The sequence below is a fragment of the Amborella trichopoda genome, chromosome 1 (assembly GCF_054954075.1).
Source record: "Amborella trichopoda isolate Santa Cruz 75 chromosome 1, AtrichopodaSantaCruz75HAP2 v2.0, whole genome shotgun sequence".
Classification (NCBI taxonomy): Eukaryota; Viridiplantae; Streptophyta; class Magnoliopsida; order Amborellales; family Amborellaceae; genus Amborella; species Amborella trichopoda.
Genome location: NC_142336.1, coordinates 35,886,808 through 35,907,567, shown reverse-complemented (window position 1 = coordinate 35,907,567; position 20,760 = coordinate 35,886,808). Strand labels below are relative to the sequence as shown.

Here is a 20,760-nt window from a genome sequence, read left to right as displayed (position 1 = left end):
ATTCTACAGCAATGGATGCCATAGATCGGTATTCTGTTTCAGCACTTGAACAAGCTACAGTCGATTGTTTCTTAGCACTCTAAGATATGCAATTTGAACCTAGATAAGTGCAGAAACCAGTTGTTGAACGAGTGTTTAGACATTCAGCCCAGTCTGGATTAGAGAAAGCATATAACTCAAGGGAACTATCAGATAAGATTTTTATACTGCATGACTGTGTACCACTAAGATAACGAAGAATCCGCTTCACTGCCTGGAAATGTGCAATTGTAAGGGCATGCATAAATTGACACGCTGTATTAACACTATGAGAAAGATCTGGCCATGTTATGGTAATGTATTGGAGTGCACCAACAATACTCCGATAAAGGGATGTATTAGGAAATGGATCAGAATTCCTATGAATAGTATTTTTCATTGTCATTGGTGTTGAAATAGATTTGGCACCGAGGATCTGAGAGCGATCAAGGAGATCTCGGGCATATTTGCTTTGAGATAGAAAAATTCCGTCTAAGATACCTCTATGCCAAGAAAGTAGTGAAGAGGTCCAAGATCTTTCATAACAAATTCCCTTCCAAGTTGAGAAATGAACCATTCTAAAAGATCTGAATTATCACCAGTAACAATAATATCATCAACATAAAGGAGAAGGATAATAGTGCCTTGAGTAGTGCCAGAAACAAATAGAGATAAATCAGTTATGCTGCAATAAAACCCCAATGATAATAAATGGGCATTAAATCGATCAAACCAGGCCCGTGGTGCTTGCTTGAGACCATATAAAGCTCTTTTTAATTTTGCAGACAAGATTTGGATATTTTGAGCTCACAAATCCCGGAGGTTGTTCCATAAATATAGGTTCCTTAAGAAAACCATACAGGAAAACATTTTTCACATCAAGCTGTTTGATAGGCCAGTGGAGCACAATAGCTATGGTGAGCGCAATCCAAATACTAGGAGGCTTAATAACAGGACTGAATGTTTCAGAGAAATCAATTCCAGCAACTTGATTGTATCTTTTAGCAACTATTCTGGTCTTAAGTCTCTCTAGACTACCATCAGACTTTAATTTAGTTATAGACCCAACGACATCCAATAATATTCGTACTTGGAAGATGTGGAACTAGTTTCCAAGTTGAGTTAACATGTAAGGCTTCAATTTCCTCTTCCATCGCATGATGCCAACCTGAATGACCCATGGCAAACTTAATGGTTTTAGGTTTAGAAGGGATAGCTTCAAAAGTAGGAGCACTTGAGATGCTGTCGTGGATAGGAGAATCTGAGGTCTTCGAGTACCATCTTGAGATTTTGTGACCATGTGATGGTAAGAATGCTCAGAGGTTGGTAAAAAATTAGATTGCTTGGTTTCTTGAGTGGTAAAATTTTCGTCCATGATTGTGTGTTGCATTATCTTAGACATCTTGGATTGGTGTTGTAGTGGTGACATCTTCTTCTATAAGAGAAGTTGGAGAGCTATCATCGGTGATAGGCAAACAAGGATTGGAGGGACTAGATACATCAAGGGCATCCTGTATGGGTGGTTCATGTGAAGGTGATGAATCATAAGAGGAAGGAGTCAGTATGTCAGGCTCATAACACTCTGACCATTCTGCATAGGTGGAAAGCTCCCCCTGCACCTAAGTATTATCAAACAAAGAGTTGGGGTTAGCATAAGGATATATATTTTTATCAAATACATAATGTCTAGAGATATAGACTTGTCCTGTGGTGGATGTAGAATTGTAGCCCTTATGCTGAATATTATAGCTGAAGAATACACATGGAAGAGAACGAGGACTAAATTTGTTTGTAGTATAGCCTCGAAGAAATGGAAAACACTGACAACCAAATACTCGAAGTGAGGAGTAGTCTGGTAAGTGTCCAAACAATAATGAGTATAGGGAATCCATTTTCAAATTGGTAGAGGGAATTCTAATGATCACAAACACTATAGTATGGAAAGGCTTCAACCCAAAAACGTTTAGGAAGTCTTGCATGAAACATCATTGTAAGACTTAATTCTGCAATATTTCTATGTTTCCTTTCAGCTAGTCCATTTTGCTCAGAGGTTCCCGGACATGATAATTGTCGCTTAGTTCCATTGTCATTGAGATGAGTAATAAATTATTTCTTAGCAAATTCACCACCTCCATCACATTGAAAAACTCGAATTCTTTTATCAAACCTCCTTTCAACCATACGATGAAATTTCATAAATGCAGCGTAAAGTTCAGATTTCCATTTCAAAAGATAAATCCAAGTAAAACGAGTATAATCATCAACAAATACCGCATAAAATCGATAATTCTGATTAGATAAAATTGGAGTACGGCCCCATAAGTCTGAATGAATCTTAAAGAGAGGTTCAGTAGAGGTTTTACAACACCACTAAAAGGAAGCTGACAACTTTTTCTCATCTGACAACTAGCACAGACAGAATGAGATTTATTCCATGCATTAATATTGATCAACTATTTAGATTCTAAGTAACGAACAACTTTATTTGAGGATGTCCAAGACGTTGATGCCACAAATCCTCTGATGTTAAAGCTTGTTTCACTTCTTCAAGTGCATGCAGTCCTCCCTTTCTACTTCCGTTGGCCAGAGTTCTCCTTGTGCTCCTTTGCTTAATCAGAAAACCATTGATGAGAACTCAAAAATACAAAGGAAATCTATTGTAAATGGACTAACAGATAATAGTTTCTTTTTCATTTTACGCACCAAAAGAACATTAGAAACATTAAATTTTCCAGGCCCAATAGTAATTTTTGTATCACCAACATGTGAAATAGTTAATTGTTCACCATTCCCAACCATAACTCTATTTGTGCCTCTATAGGGGCAAAGATTTTGCATCTTACTTGGATCTCCTATCATATGAGTCGAGGCACGTGTGTCTGGGAACCATTTTGAGTTTGGTAAATCAAATAAAGTCATTGCAGCAAGGGCTTGATGAATATTTTATGCTTGGTACATGTGGTTGAACTGATACCAATACTTCAATGCAGTATGTCCAAGTTTCCCACAAATTTGACAATTTTTTCGAGGTGTTTGAGCTGGCTGTTGTATCTGGGAATCTTGTTGGAACCCTTGATCTATGTATCGCATAGAAAGTGTGCTACCACTTTCTTGATTTTTCTGGGGTACCCCACATTACTGATCTAGCTCGTGTGAGCAAACCCATGTCCTCGAGAATTGAAGAAATGTTGACCACCAAAGTTGTTCCTCCCTCTACCTCTATAATTCTGGTTACCTCTTTGGGTTCCAAAAATTTCTTGTTGTCCAACAAAGGCCATATTTTGATTTGGATCTGAGTGTTCTTCAGAGATATAGGGCTGATTTCAAATCTCATGGCTTTGAAGAAGACGTATGATTTCAGAATATGAAGGAATTGGTGGCTTAAGCATAGTAGTAGAAAAACTTTCATATTTTGGACCAAGTCCATTAAGAAGCCAAAAAACCTTATTTTCATCTGGTTCAGGTTTTCCAATAGCCGCCAAATCATCACATATACTTTTGAATTGTGCATGTATTCTGATGGGGTTGAATTCCCTTTCTTACATAGTTGGAGTTGTTGGGTAAGTTGGAACCCCCTAGCTTGAGAATTACCTACATAGGTATTCTTCAGGCATTTCCAAACTTTTGCAGAAGTCTTAAAGCCAATACCAAGGCTGAGACATTTTTCTGATAATGTTCCTGTGATCTAGACCTTTAAGAAGCCGGTCGGACTTTAGCCCTGATTTGTAATCTGGGTTTTCTATTTCACTCTAACCATCAGGAGAGCAGATCTTTTGACTTGGTGTAGGGCAATCACCATTAATGAATTCAAAAAGTTTCTGAGTCTCAATGAGAGAGAGCATTTGAGTTTCCCATAATAAATAATTGTTGAATCAACTTAATAGACACAAAGTTTCCCACATGAAGAGTGGAGGGATAGGGATACTTGGATACTGAGGATGAGATATCCATTTGAGCATAGGTGGAATTTGGAGATATATGGATGGTTTTTTTTTTTTTTTTTTTTTTTTGAGAGAGAGAGATTGTGTGCTTGAACGGAAGAAGATGTGAGGGCATGATGACTTGTCGAAGAGGACGTGAGGGTTAAATGATTGAAGATAGTGAGAGGTCGTGAGATGGAGGACGGCTAGGGGATAACGCTTTGCAAAAGAGAGAGACATAGAAAGACTTAGCAAGAGGTTTGGAGGAGTCCATATGACTGTGGGAGGGTTGTTACTGTGGTATGAGGGCTGGTAATAATAATAACAAAAAGGATTAAAGATGGATATGGCGGTTGTTACTATGGTGTGAATTAATATGAGAGAGGAAGTCATATTAGTGAATAATAGATCTAATAGAACTTGGAGAATGTTTGTATGACCCAGATGGTTACTTTACTGCACGTTGTTTGAGCAATCAAATAGAGATTTAATAGCACTTGGAAGGGAAAAGAGATGCGAACTTGGGACAGAGAGAGGTACTTACTTGACAAAGATTCGAACTTAATATCGAAAGCTGAGATTGGGATCAATGATGCTCTAATACCATGAAGAAAAACTTGAGAGAGAAAGGAACTTTTATGAAAAAAATAATTGTGCCCACACCCCTCTTGTGGTGGTTCTTTCATTGTATATATAATGGTAATACAATAGGGTAATATACACCTTCCTATTTTGTAACATGCAATATATGCCTTCCAATTTTGTCACATTCACCTCTCTAAGAAAAGAGCAATACACTTTCCTATTTTCTTTGAATTTTGTTCTATTAGCGATCACATTAAACTACCATTGCATCTTCACTTTGCCCACCTAGCTCTAATTCTAAGTACATCTTCCTCAATTTCTCTATTTTCTTGAATTATCGACCCAAGATATCAAAACTGCACAATTTTTGGTATTTCTTGGCCGTCAATCTTAACTACTTCCTTATCTCTACTCCTATTATTATTAAATTTGCATTCTATACACTGTCTTAGTGCAGCTAATTTTAAAACCTTTAGATTCTAGAGCATCTCTTCGAAGTTCTAACTTTGTGTTAACACCACCTCGGGTCTCATCGGTCAAAAGTTCAAAACTATGTCGTCCGCGAACAACATACACCACAGTACATTATCTTCTAAGTGCCTAGTTAAGTCATCCATAATTAAGACAAAGAAGTGTGAGCTCAATGTTGACCTTTGATGTAAACCTATTGTCCTGAAAACTCATTCATCTCTCCACTAGTTGTTTGCACACTAGTTAGCTCTCCCTCGTATATATCTCTTATTAAGTCAATAGGGTATTTAGAGACTCCTTTCTTTTCCGACACCCACCAAATTAAATCTCGAAGTATTTTATCATATGATTTCTCTAGATCAATAAAGACCATGGAGAGGTCTTTTCCCTTCGCCCTAAACTTTTCAATTAGTTGCTTAAGTAGGAAATAGCCACAATTGTTGACCGTCCTAGTGTAAAACTGAATTGGACCTCAAGACACTTTTAATTTTAGATATAATTCTGTATGATTGTTGATACAAGTTAATAAAATTTTAGATTTAATATCACAATGACTTGTATAATTATGTGAAAGTTTGTTACTCATCCTACCTTGTTGTAACTATAACTTTCATATTGACATAAGGTCCTAACTTTGTCTGAGTGATTAATGTGCTAATTATTATAATGAAAGTTATTATGTTCATGACAAACTCCATGGCCATATGCTTGTGTATGCGCACATGTACACACATGGTCACTATACACTAATCTGATGGGGTATGGTATAGCTTACTCTAAAGGGCACATCTTTTCATGTTGACAGGCGGAGTAATTGTAGTTGGATCCATTGGGACATTCACCTAGGTACAATTTATCTCTGTCCATTTGCATCTGGGCTAGATGATAGATTTCCCTTTATGAGAGAGTGTCTGAGTGAATTCTATCAATATATTATTGTGCTTTAAATTTTTTTGTCAATGTATGAGTAAATTTCTTATTATTTTTTATGGACTATCATCTTACTACTGGAACTATCTGGTCCCTTGGAAACAATTTCCTGTCCATAAATGATGGTATCTTTGGAATATGTATGAGATTAGGTACTGCAACTTTTTGTTGGGCATGGTAAGGCAGTTTGGAACTAGTGACTAAATCAAAGTATGAGCGCAAGATCTTGAAACTGAGAGAAGATGGCTTTCCGATTGGGCCATTAATGTGTATGCAAACTAAGAAGAGCATTAACAATTATTCCAACCAAAAAAGTGTATTAATTGTTGAAGGATATAAAACCGTACTGCTTTTCAATAAAATGTATAAAACTTGAACAGTTACGATATGTATAAAACTTGAACAGTTACGATCAAATTACTTCTGATTGCATGTAGCAATGAGAAAAATATTACTGATACGGATGCATTGATGCTGCATCTCGATGTTGGATTTGGTAATTCAGTTTGTCTTATTCTTTGATAATTATGGAATTATCTTCTAGAAAACTGTTAAGAAGCATAACGATATAAATGTGGAAATAAGATATATATATGGAATGAGGTAGATAAGTTGGTGCTGTAGTTGAATTTTTTATTAATGTACTTAATTTGAGATTCTGAGTCCACTTTGTTCTATTCAGATTACCTGGGGTTCCTCTCATCAAGTATTCAATATTGATATCTAAGGATTGTCCTTTTATTTCGAGTTAAGGATTGTCCATTTCTTGACAATACATGTTCATGAATACTCAATGCTTACTGATAAGTGGCTGTGTGCATATGAATGTGTTGTGAGCATAACTTTGTTTGTTTCTTTTTCCCTGTTGGGAATATAGGGGTGGTATGTGAAACTTTACAATCTTACATGTAACTAGTTTGTCTGCGAAAGACATAGCTAGGTGATCCACTTTGATCCTGTTGTTGCATTCAGTCAGAATAAAGATTTTAGTAAATAATATGCTGCATTGCATTTGAAGTTACCTATTGCTTTTCACAGTACTTGCATCCGTTATAATCTTGTTTGATTCTGCTCAACATAGAAGATGCTGGCTAAAACTTTCCATCTCTTGAACGTTAAAGCAGTATATTGATATCAACATGAGCAGCATATGTGAAGGAACAAATATTGATGGCAAACTTATCGTTGTCTGGGGTGTCAAACAGGTCAGGTCAACCTGGCAATGAGTCTGGAGGTCTGGACCCTGTAAACCTAGCAATGGGTCTGGAGGTCTGGACCCTGTAAATGGACCCTGTGGGTCTGTTCTGGGTTCTGGACCCTGGACCTGTTTGCTTACTCGGTCGGGTCTGGATCTCAAGGGGCAGCTTGGTTTTATGCCCTCTTGTTATTGTAATGATATAAAATATTTACTTTTTGCATTTGCTTTAAAAAAGGAATTAGTAGCCCCTTAGGGCCATGTTATATGTTATATATTCTATACTGTATCTAACCTTGATCTTGTTGGACCACTATATATTTTTCAGAAAAGTGTCGCAAGAGAAGAGAGAGAGAAGTGCAACTTCTTCTATCCTAAACCGTTCTCCCTTTTTCTCTCGGTGGCAGATGATTTTCTTCCATGGAAATTCACCTGAAATTGCCAGAAACCAAGTGAAATTGCCAGGAAACTGCCTGATAGCATCATTAAACTCAGTTTTCATGAATTTCAGTTTTTTCCTTAGCTGTTTCAGCCCAGAAAAGACAGCTAAAGAAGATTTACCACCATGTTCGGAGTAGGAGCTCTTAGGAATTGTAGTTCGAAGGTTTATGGAAGAATTGCCTAGAACCACAGCCAACGTCAAGGCCATGCGCAATGGATCCAAGTGGTTTTTTAGAGTTTCCAGCTTGTTTCAATGGAATTCAGCTGTTTTTCCATTTTTCCGCTGTTTATTGGAGTTTTCTCTAATCTTGACAGCTTCATTGCAGAAGCCATTAAACCTTGGGCAATACTCGTCTCTCTCTCTCTCTCTCTCTCTCCCACCCTTCCCCCTCCCCCCCCCCTCCCACCCCTCTTAACTTCCAAAAAGGTTGATGGATTTTGGATGGGGTTTAAACAGGACATTTCTGTATCATTCTGGTCCTGGTCCCAAGCTCAGGTACTTGGTTCAGTTGAACCAGCGCATTTATACCTTGACCATGATCCAAACTAAATCTTAGTCATAGACCTTCAAAAGCATTGGAGAAAATGTCACTAGTTATTTTTTCAATAAAAGTATAGTTTTTGTAGGGTTTACCTGGCTCTGAAGAACATAAATGTTCTATGAAGGCAAGCTAACTTAAATGAGTGAAAGTGTTTGAACTTCATTCCTATCATACGTTCTGGGCACACAATTGATATCAAGGTTCTGCAAAAATGTCTGGCTGATTTTTTCATTTGTTATGCATGCGAAATGTTCCCTTTCTATCTGCGCCTAAGATTTGGCTGTTCAGAAGGACAATTTTAGTTGTCTTCAGGGGGAAATGTTAATATGGGAAATGCTTATTTCTATTTTGATATGTTTATTTCTACTTTGGGAAATTTATCAAAGTACCTATGTGACATACATTATTTATCATTTTACACATTTGTCATTTCTTGTTTGGGTATTTTAAAATTACATTAAATTACCTGGATGAAATGTTAAATAATTCATATCTTATAGGCATTTGATAGCTTTCCCTTCTGTTTTTCACTGAAGTGCTAGAAGGGTAAGCTCTTTTTCTTGACTGTTTTCAGCAATCATAGCTAATGGAATCCATTCCTATTTTTCAAAGCGCTGCAGATCATTTTGGCGAGGGAGTATTTGAAGGACGTGACCATCTCCAGAGAGCAATTGAAGTACATTGTTATGGAAGCTATTCGAGGTGGTTGTCAGGTTTGTTGGTGGAACTTTTTTCATAGTTCTTTAGTATTTATGTTGAGTACCTTGGAAGATTAAAAATATATTTAACTATAAAAAGATGGTTGAAAATATAGTTGTTATCCATTGAATCTAACCATATATGATATTGTGATGATGGGTGTTAATAAATTGGTTTATGATGGCTAGTTGAAGCATTGTCAGGAAATTCAGCAAGTTGACTTGTGACTTGGCTGGATTTACCTTTTCATAATGTTATGAATATGTTGATCTTTACAATCTCACGACACTGTCAATCAGAACGATTAATTTGTGGGTACTAGCTTTCCAAATTTTCCTTTCAATCTCATGAGTTATGCAGAGGAATATGTCAAGAAAACAGAACATGCATGTCCAAGGAAATGTACTTTTGTAAAACCAAAGCAATGGGCTAACAGGGAGAGGAGAGCTCCTATATCTTAACATATTATCTCTTTTCCCATGAATATGATCCAAAAAAACCCTCACATGAAATTTTCGCTGCATCTTCCTAGTGTTAAAACATGCTCGATCCCAATGAAGAACTAGATGAAGTTGTGTTTGGTTCACACATAAAACAAGTACATGAAATTTCCTTATAATCCCTAGCATCATCTCTCACCCAAGTGCAATGAATGACTTACTTCCCTGAAAGCACCTTCATATGGTACTCAAAGGCAATTTGAAAGTAGACATAATACTGGTGCTTCAAAACTTGGTAATTGGGGCTCAAACTTGCTCAAGTCACGGGGACATGGCGTGGTGCTGGGTCCTGATCTGAAACTCTGATACTCTCCCGAGTCTGAATGGATCATGGACCCTTCTGTATTTTTTTCAAAGGGACTTAGTCAGGTTAGCAATCTGACTCAGGCACAGGACCCTGGGAGTGCCAACCCGAGTCTCAGTTTTAAATTACTGGATATACATATGCAATTGGATGTCGATGTAACAATGAACAAAACAATGCTAGGCTCCTATGAATTTTTATGAAATAGGTGTCTTTTCCAAAAAAAAAAGAATTTATTTCGAGCGCATGCTTGCACTTAATACTAATGCTATGACCATGACCAGATTGGTTTAAACTAGTGAAGTTTTTGAGTTTGACCTTGATCATGTCAAACTAGTTTACGACTATCCATGCCAGTGTTGGAAAAAACGGCCGGTTCAAACCAGAACCAGCTGGTTGGAACAGAACCGGTACCTTCCCCATTCCCGTTATCCTTGGTTTTGGGGTCCTAATAGCTACATATAACACCCTAAAAAATTTTCGGCCCAAAACCGGCTGGAATCTACATGAACTCGCTGTTTTTCAAGCTAACCGAGCGGTTTATTACATAACCGAACCAGTTTTTTTTAAAAAACGCCCAAATAACGTTAAAATGTTTAAATAATGCCAGTTATTTAACGGTCGCCGTTATTTATATCAGTGACGGTCGCCTGTTAAATAATGCCTGTTATTATGCAGAAACCTTGAGATTTTGTTGGATTCTTTTTTTATTTGAATTTTTTTACTGTTTTAGCCTTTTTCTGGATTATTCCATCAATTATTGACTGAAATTATTGATATAATAGTATAAAATGGAGGATTTTAACCGGAAACACACCGAAATTTGATGTTTTTGGGCTGTTATTTTCGTGCTCTTCGCGTTTTCAAAAAAATACGCCATGGTGCATATTGTGACCTCGTTTTTGGATTTTTATCAATAAAAACATATGGCTTTTGTTGATAATACAGTTAATCAGTATGTTCTATTGCCAATTTCATTTAAAATCAGAGATTTGGACCTTGATTTGGAGTGATTACGGCATCTACTCAGTTTTTCAAAATTGATTTCAAAAAATCTGTCATACTGCAGATTGTGGCTTCGTTTTTGGATTTCTATCAACCAAATCCATAGCTTTTGTAGATAATAGAGTTAGTCAGTGGATTCTACTCCTAATTTCATTGAAAATCCGAGATTTGGGGCTCGATTTGGAGTGATTAGGGCAGCAACTCAGTTTTTTAGAACAGATGAAAAAATCCACCATTCTCTAGATTGTTGATTCATTTTTGGTTTTTTATCAATCAAAATCTGGGGCTTTTGTAAATAATGGAGTTAATCAAAGATTCAAGTCCTAATTTCATTGAAAAACCAAGATATGGTGCTTGATTTTGAAAGATTAGGGCCTTGACTCAATTTTTCTGAACTGAGCTGAAAAACATTCAACAACTGCTCGATTTTGTACTTGATTTGGTGACCGAATTTTACAGATGAGATCACATGTATGAATTTCATGTGAATTTTCCTTCAGTATTTTTTTTTAATATGAACTTTGAGTTGTTCGACTACTTGTTTACCACTTTATTTTGCTAAAAAAAGAATTATGTAAAAAAGTATTTTTTAAAATTTGAAATAACACACTCAAAATGCATTGTTTGTATACGTGATATGTTAATTAATTTGGTTATTCTCAGAGATTTATTCTTGGAGAGTAATTTTTTGTTTCATTGCGAGCTATTCTTGGAGGTATAAGTGTATTAGTTTTAATCATTTTGATCAGCCTATTTGGTTGATGGTTTTATGTAATCTCAAGTTGTTTGTATGGGTTTTAATTTATTTTAAAGAATTATAGTTTATATTGGTTTCAATGGATCTCAACAACTTAAATACCAGTGCTTTTTAGAAACTAAATACGAGATTAATTTTTTTAGAAACCAGTGTTATATGGATTTTTTTTTCTTTATTTCTTCTTTTATTGATATGCTGGTTGTTTGGGTTTCATAACTTGTGGGAAGGTTTTTTTGGTTAAAAATTTAAAATCATTTAGGTTTAACTTATTGTTGGTGGATGATTATAAGATTACTGTGTATCAAAAATGTTCTGTTTTGGTTTGGTTTTAGGAGATATTTGAGAGCAGCTTACTTGCAGATTTTCAACAACTTAGGAGCTTGATTGCAGAATTTAAATAAGAAGTTGTTTCATTTTTAAAAAAATAAATATAGGTAATAAAATAATATACACTTAATCTTTGTTTTGTATTTTTATTTTATTTTTTTGGGGGGCCCACTATTAAGAAAGAAAAATTCTACCGGACCAAACTAGTCCAGTTAACCACCCGGTTAGCCCAATTCCGGTTCTAACCACTCCCAGCCCATGTCCGGTTAACCATTCTGGTTCGATTTTGCGAACACTGGTACATGCTACCTCGGCACTTTGTTTTACTTGCCTTTTTGGAACTTGTTGATTCCAATTATACTTTTAAATATTACTATTAGTATCTTTTTTATAAACATTTTAAAGTTTGTTATATCATATTATCTTGTTGTAACAATACCTTATATATAGCTATCTCAAAAAAGTCACCTTTATATTTGAATGAAGTGTAACTTTTCAAAAGATAATTATTGATCATGGTAAACATTGTGTATATACATTTATGAAAATTTATTGCATATGAATAAGCTAACTGCATCTGTGGTAGTGTTTTGAAATCTTTCTCCTTGGAAATCATAGTTTAAAAGGTTGTATATTCTGCTCTCTAAACATAGATGTCAGTTGAACCAAGAATGTTGTGTCCGAAAGTCCAGCAGCATATTGAATATTCCAAGAAAAATCATGTTATCTGATGGTTTACAGTTTTTTTTTTTTTCCCTCGACAGGGACACAGAGCTGAGCTATATGGCGCTCGAGTTGCAAAATGCTTGGCTGCTATAGATGGACGTGAAAAAGTCAACATTGATGATCTCAAAAAGGCTGTTGAGTATCTTTCACAGACCCCGCTTGCAATATATCAAAATGTTGAAATGCTCATTGGCTGTCTCAATAGTTGAATGTTCACTAACATATGAAGGTGTAATACCTTTAATATCAAGTTATTTATGTACTGAATTAGCCATTTGTATTTGATGAATGAGTATGTGAATTGTGTAATGTTCCATATATGAACCCTATTCTATTGTATTGTAGTGGTGCCTTCTATGATTTTCTGATATTGAGGACAAGGAGTTCAGTGGCATTGACGTAACATATATATGAGATTGTTGTAGATGGATGGATGCATAATTTATGTGTCATACTGTCATCTATCGACCTTAAATGGCTGACTTTAATCGATTTAATGGCTGACATGATGTTACTGTTCCACATATGTATGTCTGTATTTCATGTATGTATAGATGTTATGCATATATGTGAACTTTTTCATTTTTTTTGAGTAACTAATATTGATATGCTTGTTAATTGACAATAGTGGTTAAATGTTCTGCAAAAATTTAATTGGATTCTAATGAAAGAAGGGTACGTTTTTGTATAGAGCCGAGGCTCTAAACAATCAAAATAAAGCGCACCTTCAAATAGTACCGAGAAATGTGGTTTCAATACTGGAAATCTTTGTGATAGCCTTAAAATATATTTTCATCTTCAATTATAAAATTTAAAGTTTCAAAAGTAGTGTAGATTGAGCACGTCTATGAAAATCTTGAAAATTGACGGTCCAAAAATGCATTACAAGATGTACTATTTCCGAAACTTAAAATCCATTTTTTTCTTATGTCCATGCATATTGATATCGAGATGATCAATTTGAGGATATTTGGACATCAAAACAACCTCTTCTGGTGAAACTTTTGAGGTGGGCTATAATGTGATTGTTTAGAGCCTCAGTTCTATATAAATTTTCCCATGAAAGAGTAGTATTTGCAATCATTACTCAGGTTCGGGATTTGTTGACACATGTTGTCATTGACTAGTGGCTAACAAGAATAAATTAAGCACATTTGTAGGGGATTCACTAGTGCACATTGTAAATCTGATAACCATGAAAAAAAAACTGCAGTTATTCTGAGTGTTATTAAAAAACCATGCCAAGGAATACTAGAATTTAGTTTTGGCAGGTATATCAAATGTCGAATAGCTTTTCTGAAAGTCATTGAGTTTTAGAATAAATTTAGAACCTTTGGTGCCTGGAACGCATGCTCTTGATTCTTTCCCCAAACGTTTGTTTCTTTTCTGGGCCTCACAACCAAAGAATACGCAAGTTGGGAGTAGATATTTATGAATCTTTAGTGTGGAGGGTACTTTGAGTTGGTCATGCTGAGGAAACTCCTTACCTCCGTCAGTGACTTGGGGATTGGCCATTCTAGGACATACTTCGTCTTCTCAGGTCTTGACTCCTCCTGAACCGATGATGTGTCATGTGCCAAAAGTGTACCAGCTCCTCCTCCTGAACACATATTTGTCTAAAATCATTCTCACAACGAGGCCAAAAACAAATATTTGATACCAATGAACCAGTTTTGCCACTGAAAGAACCTTCATCGCGGTAAGTTCATAGTTTATTTGAATTTTATATGTTTGAATGGTCTATTTTGAATTATAAACTCAAACAAATTTCATTCACCATAGAAGAAACAAGGGCACCTAACCCTTTTAACAGTATCCAGTGGCAGCGTTATCAATGGATTTAATGAATCATTTTACTTTGGAACTCCAATTGTTTTCTGTTATAATCAAATCTCACTCACTGTTTCAAATTAGTTACCATGTTCTTCGACATAACCCAAATACTTGGTGTATTCCTGAGCATCAACTACCTTGTTATGGAGCTTTGTCATGTTTTTTTTTTTCACAATATACGGTCTCTTTGCTTGAGATCTAGAGTGTCATGATGTTGCCTGTTGCTGTGAGTTCAGTAGATTTAGGAAAGTGAGGGAAGTTGAGGTGGAAGGAACTGGCAGTGAGGTGGTTAACAGATTAAGACATTATGAGGGATTTATCTAGTTTGGGTGCCTCATGTTTAGGTAGCTGACCCCTGGTTGGGATTACCTTACAAAAAAGAAACATCTATTGTTAAACTGAATGTCCATTAAAGAGTGCAGTAGTCTTGTGATTGTTGGACGCATGTAGCATGAAGGATTGCTTCATTTTATTTTATTTTAATGTGTTGGTGAGTCCAGAAGGATTGCTTCTTTTTTATGAAGTCCAAAAACATTCTAGCATTAAAATTTAGTTGATCCAATGAAATTGCACCAGACCCTACTTTTTTTTGGTGCTGGGAGACTGTACTAACCCCAATTTTTGGTTCTGCATACTTGATGTTAGAAGCACCCAACCTTTGGGTTGCCCTGCACCTAAGACATGTAACTTGTACTACTAATACAAGTCACCAGCTTCTCGAAAAAATTTGGTTGATCCAACTTTCCAGAATGTGGTCAATAAATTCCCACTTACAATCTGCACAAATGAGAATCAACCTGCTGCGAAGGAGAGGCAAGCATTTATCATAGAGGTTACCTTTTTTCTTGAAATTTTCCAATTACATTGATCTATTAGACTTTTGTTGGCCCTACCCACATAACAGAAGTCCATGATATTTTCCTTGGATGATCCGTACCTTGCAACCCAAAACTGCCTACGGCACCAATAGGGACCAAGGGCTCCAACTCCCATTGCATAGCTCTTGCCGAAGTTATACTTTGACCCAAAACAATCTTCAAGTATCATAGAAGCATCCTCAGACTCTCAATTTGGCATCTATGAGAGAATTTTTGACATTATCTGCTGATGAGATGGCTTCTTCATTAACTTGCAGATGTGACCTGCATTTGGGGATTACGGGGCAAGTTGTTTCCTAAAGCATGGAAAAACCTACCACTTTTCCCAGGCACCAAATTTCTGTAACCCTTATGTCACGTGTCATGACAATACCCTCAAGATTCCTGTCAAGCTTTCTGCAGGCTTTAAGCTCCACTATCTCTTACTTGTGAGTTCACCATTGATAAGCCTGCAATTGGGAAGTTCATAGAAATCCTAGATTTGATTGCTGTAGAGAATATTCATCTTGTGAGCATGTTCTTGCTGCTTTCATTTGGGAAATGGAGGTGAGGCTGCTGTGAGGGAGTGAGAGGAAAGGAAGGGAATTGTCTTTAAGCTTTTCTGCTGAAGCTACTAGGTTTAAGCTTTGCCCCACAAAAGAGTGTAATACCATGGGATACTTCAATACCGCAAAGAAAAGATAGAGAGAATAATATCACAAGTCAATTCAACAATCATTTAGTCTTAATGTGATGTCACTTGTTACTGTAATGCTCTTATGCCTCATAGAAAGAGCCATCACTTAGTCTTAACATGGTGTTACTTGTTACTGTAATGCTCTTATGCCACACAGAAAAGACATGGATTTCCTAGAAAGATTTTGAAGTAATAAAGAAAATCGTAATGGTACAAACTTATGGGCACAACATTAATTTAGAATCAAGTTCCTGTTCCATTGCCATGGCATTCATGTGCCTCCGATTTATTTGCTATGATATATTATACTTTCTTTTGGTCATGCTAATATGTGTAGAAAAATTGGACCCGGGAAATCAATTCATTCGTAGGTATGAGTAATTCTCTTACATGTGTTTCAAGGCAGTAAAGCTTTAAATATCTTGTTCAGGTAGAGTTAGTTATAATACCTCGTTCAATTATCAACGAAAACCCCCAACAACAGCCGAATGAGCCACCTCCCCCTCCACCACCTCCTCCACAAAACCAGGACAATGCAGAGGAGGACCAAAGCGAAGAAGAAGATCAGGAGGTGTGCCATTCTTTTCAAGACTTTAATCTTGGTTATTTTATTTTAATGAATCCTCTTGTTTCTTGTTTTCGTCATTATTTTACCTTGCTGTCTTCCAACACGGGCCTTCAGCTAAAGGTGTGAATAATATCTTCTTGAACAGGATGATGATAACCAGGAGAATGAACAGCAGGAGGAGCAAATACCGGAGGAATTTATATTTGATGCTGACGGTGGTATGGTAGACCCAAAACTTCTCTTCTTTGCTCAACAAGCACAGAGACGGCGCGGAAAAGCTGGTCGAGCCAAGAATGTTATATTTTCAGAAGATAGGGGACGTTATATAAAACCTATGCTTCCAAAGGTTTGCTTCCATATATCAATCTGCTCTTTTAGCTTTTCATGACCTTAGGTTGAAATGTTACATATTTGTGTTCTTCAGACTATTAAAGCTTTAATAGTTTGGGAAACAGGGGTATTGCTTGACGGAACTGCTTGTGACTCAATTAATGGAATTTCTTGTGAATCAATTGACAGTATATTATAATTTATTGGATTGCGGAAAGACCTATAGTCTAGTGGGCCATCACCTGTCCATTTTGAAATGGTGGACAGTGATGGAGAGGGGCCATTGGGATCCTTTCAGCTCAGTGGTTCCATCTCTGTTCATCATTTCGAAGGATGGTCATGACCCAATGGACTATGTGTTATTTTATTTACTTTCCCCAATGAGGTATGAACTCTGGTGCTGTGGAGAAAATTTGGGCTTTCCATTTTGTGGATAAGAAGGAAATGGGAAAAGAAAGACTTTTGGAACATGTGCACTTTGAGACTTGTAAATTTTTTCACTGCTATATTTCTCCAGTTCTTGTATATTTTAATATTGCCAATCTCAAGCAGGGCCCTGTTAAGAGACTGGCAGTGGATGCCACACTTAGGGCTGCTGCTCCATATCAAAAATTGCGGAGGCAGAAGGCCCTTGAAAAGAACGAGAATAAGAGAGTTTTTGTTGAGAAGACAGATATGAGAGCTAAAAGAATGGCTCGAAAAGCTGGAGCCTTGGTAATGTTCAGAAGCTTCGACCATAGCTCTGTACTGTATTCTTTTTTTTATTTCTGCATTCGCTTTTGGTTCATTTGTTTTGTATGGATTTCCACTGTCACTATATATAATTTTCTAAGTATGCTGGCTTCAAATGTATCTCGGGAATTTTCTTGTTATCAGTGTCTGAAAACTTCGCAAGTTGACCCAGACTCATCCCAGTTCACTCACATTGGACCCTGATGAGTCTCGTGGATTTTCCTCAGACTCACCCAAGTCTAGCCATTTTCAGAATTTTTCAGGCATAGACACGGTGAGTCTTGGTGACCTCGCTGAGTCAATTTGCCTAACTCACACTTGGGACCCTAGTGAGTCTCAAACCGAATCCAGGTTTTAAAACACTGCTTGGTATGACAGCAAGATGAGTTTTTTGGAGTGCTTTAGCTCTCTCTAAACCTGCTATGGTCCTAGGTGACACACTCATTTGTAACTTGGGAGTGTTGGCAGGTTATATTTGTGGTTGATGCTAGTGGGAGCATGGCCTTAAATCGGATGCAAAATGCAAAGGGTGCAGCCCTTCAATTACTCGCCGAGAGTTATACCAGCAGAGACCAGGTAAGGACCAAATTAGTTGCTTAAATTTATGTGGATTCTTTAAAAATATGGATTTATGCTTGTTCAAATGGCATGCGTCATGGGTTTGAGGCAATCTAGTGCTTCGAAGCTTTTTAGCAGAACCGTATGGCTTTCATGATATTATTGATATACCATGCGCAAAGAAGTGTAGGATGCCCTTGAGACTATGCAAAAACTTTAGTTCATTGGATCATCACCGTCTATTAAAGTGATGGATGATGATGAGAAAGAGGGTGGACCGACTACCATCGGGACCATGTCTTGTTCTGGTGTTTTGGTGTTCCACTCGCTTTCCATTGTCCTCAAGATAATTGAATCTGTTTTCCAGTTTGCCACTCTCTCAGTGTGGAATCTGTTCCCATGCTTGGGTAGTATGAACTGCTTATATTTAATTCCTAGTGATCGATTGTTTCTCAACAGGTGGCCATCATTCCTTTCCGTGGTGATGCTGCAGAGGTTCTCCTTCCTCCTTCGAGGTCTATTGCAATGGCAAGAAAGCGTCTCGAAAGGTTACCATGTGGAGGTGGTTCTCCATTGGCTCATGGTCTCAGCACGGTATCTGATGTTATTTTTCATTATTTCCTAGAATCTCTGTTTATAGAAGGTGAAATCATACTATAATCTAATTGACAATGATATGCATGAATTATAATTCAATGACCCATGACTACCCATGAAATGGACTTTGATGGAGAGAGAGTGGTACCTGCCATTGGGAACATATTTCCAGTCTCTCACCATCACAATCCATCATCGCCTTTGAAGGTGACAACCTAGTGGACTAGAATTATTTCTCTATGGAGAGTACATGGGGCTCTTTTTCTATGCTTGGTTATTGGTGTGAATTTCATTTGTGCAAATCCATCTAGGCTGTAAGAGTTGGGCTCAATGCTGAGAAGAGTGGTGATGTGGGGCGCATCATGATCGTTGCCATCACTGATGGGAGGGCAAACATTTCTCTGAAAAGATCGACGGACCCTGATGCTAGTACTGATTCAGAGGCTCCTAGACCGTCTTCACAAGAACTCAAGGTAATATTAGCCACCCTTTTGACTCCATTGTTGAGGTATCTTCTAAATCTTAGGTTTTCATAGTTATGGTTGGGGAAAATATACCATACTCAACTGGTTTATGGTATATAGAACACTAGGGATATCTACTGTATGTTCCAGAGGGCAGATGGTGGAGAGTAGCTCAAGTTCCTGGTGACTCATATATACCTGGATGTGGTCAGTCTTCACCATCTGTTGTCAGGGATGAATGGTGGATGCCCCAATGTCGTACCCATATACCATACGTAGTGCTTTGTGGTATACCTTCCCTTGTGGAACTGTTATTACTATAGATTCCTTAATTGTTGATCAGTTAGCGACTCTCATCAATTAATGGATATGTCAAATTTTCGATACTTGGTTGAAACAATTGCGGAAATTGGCTATAATCCTTTTCCAAACAAGATGTGATCTGAAACACTAACTGTAGTATGATGGAATTGAACTCCAGATTATGAATGAAGAGAGCAATTGGTAAAAGCGATGTTTGTCAATTTCTAAGGAATCTTTAAAAAGTTGTAAAAACTTCTTCAATTGATTTGGGGGTTCCTCATTTGTCTACCAGGATGAGATTCTGGATGTAGCTGGGAAAATTTTCAAAGCAGGGATGTCTCTTTTAGTTATAGACACAGAAAACAAATTTGTCTCGACCGGATTTGCCAAGGAGATTGCTAGAGTCGCACAAGGTGTGCATCTCTTTATCCATGATATTAGTTCACAATTAAAGAAAATTTGCCTCGTGACAATTTTATGGTGTCAAATTTTGCATTTGCAGGGAAATACTATTACTTGCCAAATGCCTCGGATGCTGTCATCTCTGCCACAACAAAGGAAGCATTATCAGCCTTGAAAAGCTCTTGACTTGGCTAATACCAATGCAGCTCCTCCCCACGACAGGGTTTCCCGTTGTGATGCATTTGCATCGCATGTGATGTATTTATATCTTTTGTCTTTGGTAACTGTAGTGAGTTCGCCTTTTAGTTGGAAATGGCGGCTGTTGAGAAAGTGGTTTGTCACCAATTATCAATCGGTATGCAATAAAAATTCCCTTTGATTTCTTAGAGTATCTGTGATATTTTCCATTACTCGATTTGCTGTTGTTTGTGTATACGTGCAAAATTAAAGCATCTTTGAAGCAAGACAAAATCTAAATTATTCAAAAAGCATTTACTTTTTGGAATAAAACATTCTAAAAGAAAAAGTATGTCTTTTTTCATGTTTGCAGGAGTTAGTAGTTCATGTTATGGAACTCTATTTTCCATTGTGTGAGGCTGGAAAATTATATCTTTTATGTTCTTGCTAAAGAGTGTGATCTTGTGGCATGGGAAAGAGTAACATACACCAGTAATATATGGTGTATTGGACACCAGCATCCATATCCAAGGACCGCAGGTGTGATGGAGATTTGTGTATATCTGGCTGAGTTCTTTTTATCAAGAATCACAGCTAATCTACATCGTTCCCCATTGGTATCAGATGGTGGATGTTCAGATCGTGTGCCCATACCATATTTCATTGATAATGTGTATGGTTCCCATCCTGCCCTCAACCATTGCCATACGCCAGCTCCATTCATGCACTTCCTTCTCAATAAAAAGCACACTCAACTCATACACCCCATTTTTCCCACCAATTACTGTGTTTGACTTCAAATTCGAAGTTCTCAAGTTACAT

General features: G+C 37.0%; 1 protein-coding gene across 19 annotated transcripts in view; it reads left to right on the top strand.

Annotated features, from left to right (window-relative positions):
- The window catches only part of ALB1 (ALBINA 1), a 34,469-nt gene extending 14,319 nt beyond the window's left edge, over positions 1–20,150 (top strand). For 5 of the 19 annotated variants that reach the window (XM_088863601.1, XM_011624662.3, XM_088863610.1 and 2 more), the window contains exons 6-15: positions 8,723–8,815; positions 12,459–12,554; positions 16,238–16,378; positions 16,521–16,721; positions 17,258–17,419; positions 17,906–18,013; positions 18,455–18,589; positions 18,904–19,065; positions 19,652–19,772; positions 19,862–20,150. In XM_088863601.1, coding sequence (XP_088719727.1) covers positions 8,723–8,815; positions 12,459–12,554; positions 16,238–16,378; positions 16,521–16,721; positions 17,258–17,419; positions 17,906–18,013; positions 18,455–18,589; positions 18,904–19,065; positions 19,652–19,772; positions 19,862–19,947 — 1,305 coding nt within the window. In that variant the 3' untranslated portion in view covers positions 19,948–20,150. Of the gene's footprint in view, positions 1–5,799; positions 5,841–8,714; positions 8,816–12,458; positions 12,650–16,237; positions 16,379–16,520; positions 16,722–17,257; positions 17,712–17,905; positions 18,014–18,454; positions 18,590–18,903; positions 19,066–19,651; positions 19,773–19,861 lie in introns of all 19 variants that reach the window. The other 14 variants (XM_088863603.1, XM_088863602.1, XM_088863605.1 and 11 more) reach the window with 9 other exon arrangements.
- Positions 20,151–20,760: the final 610 nt, after the last annotated feature.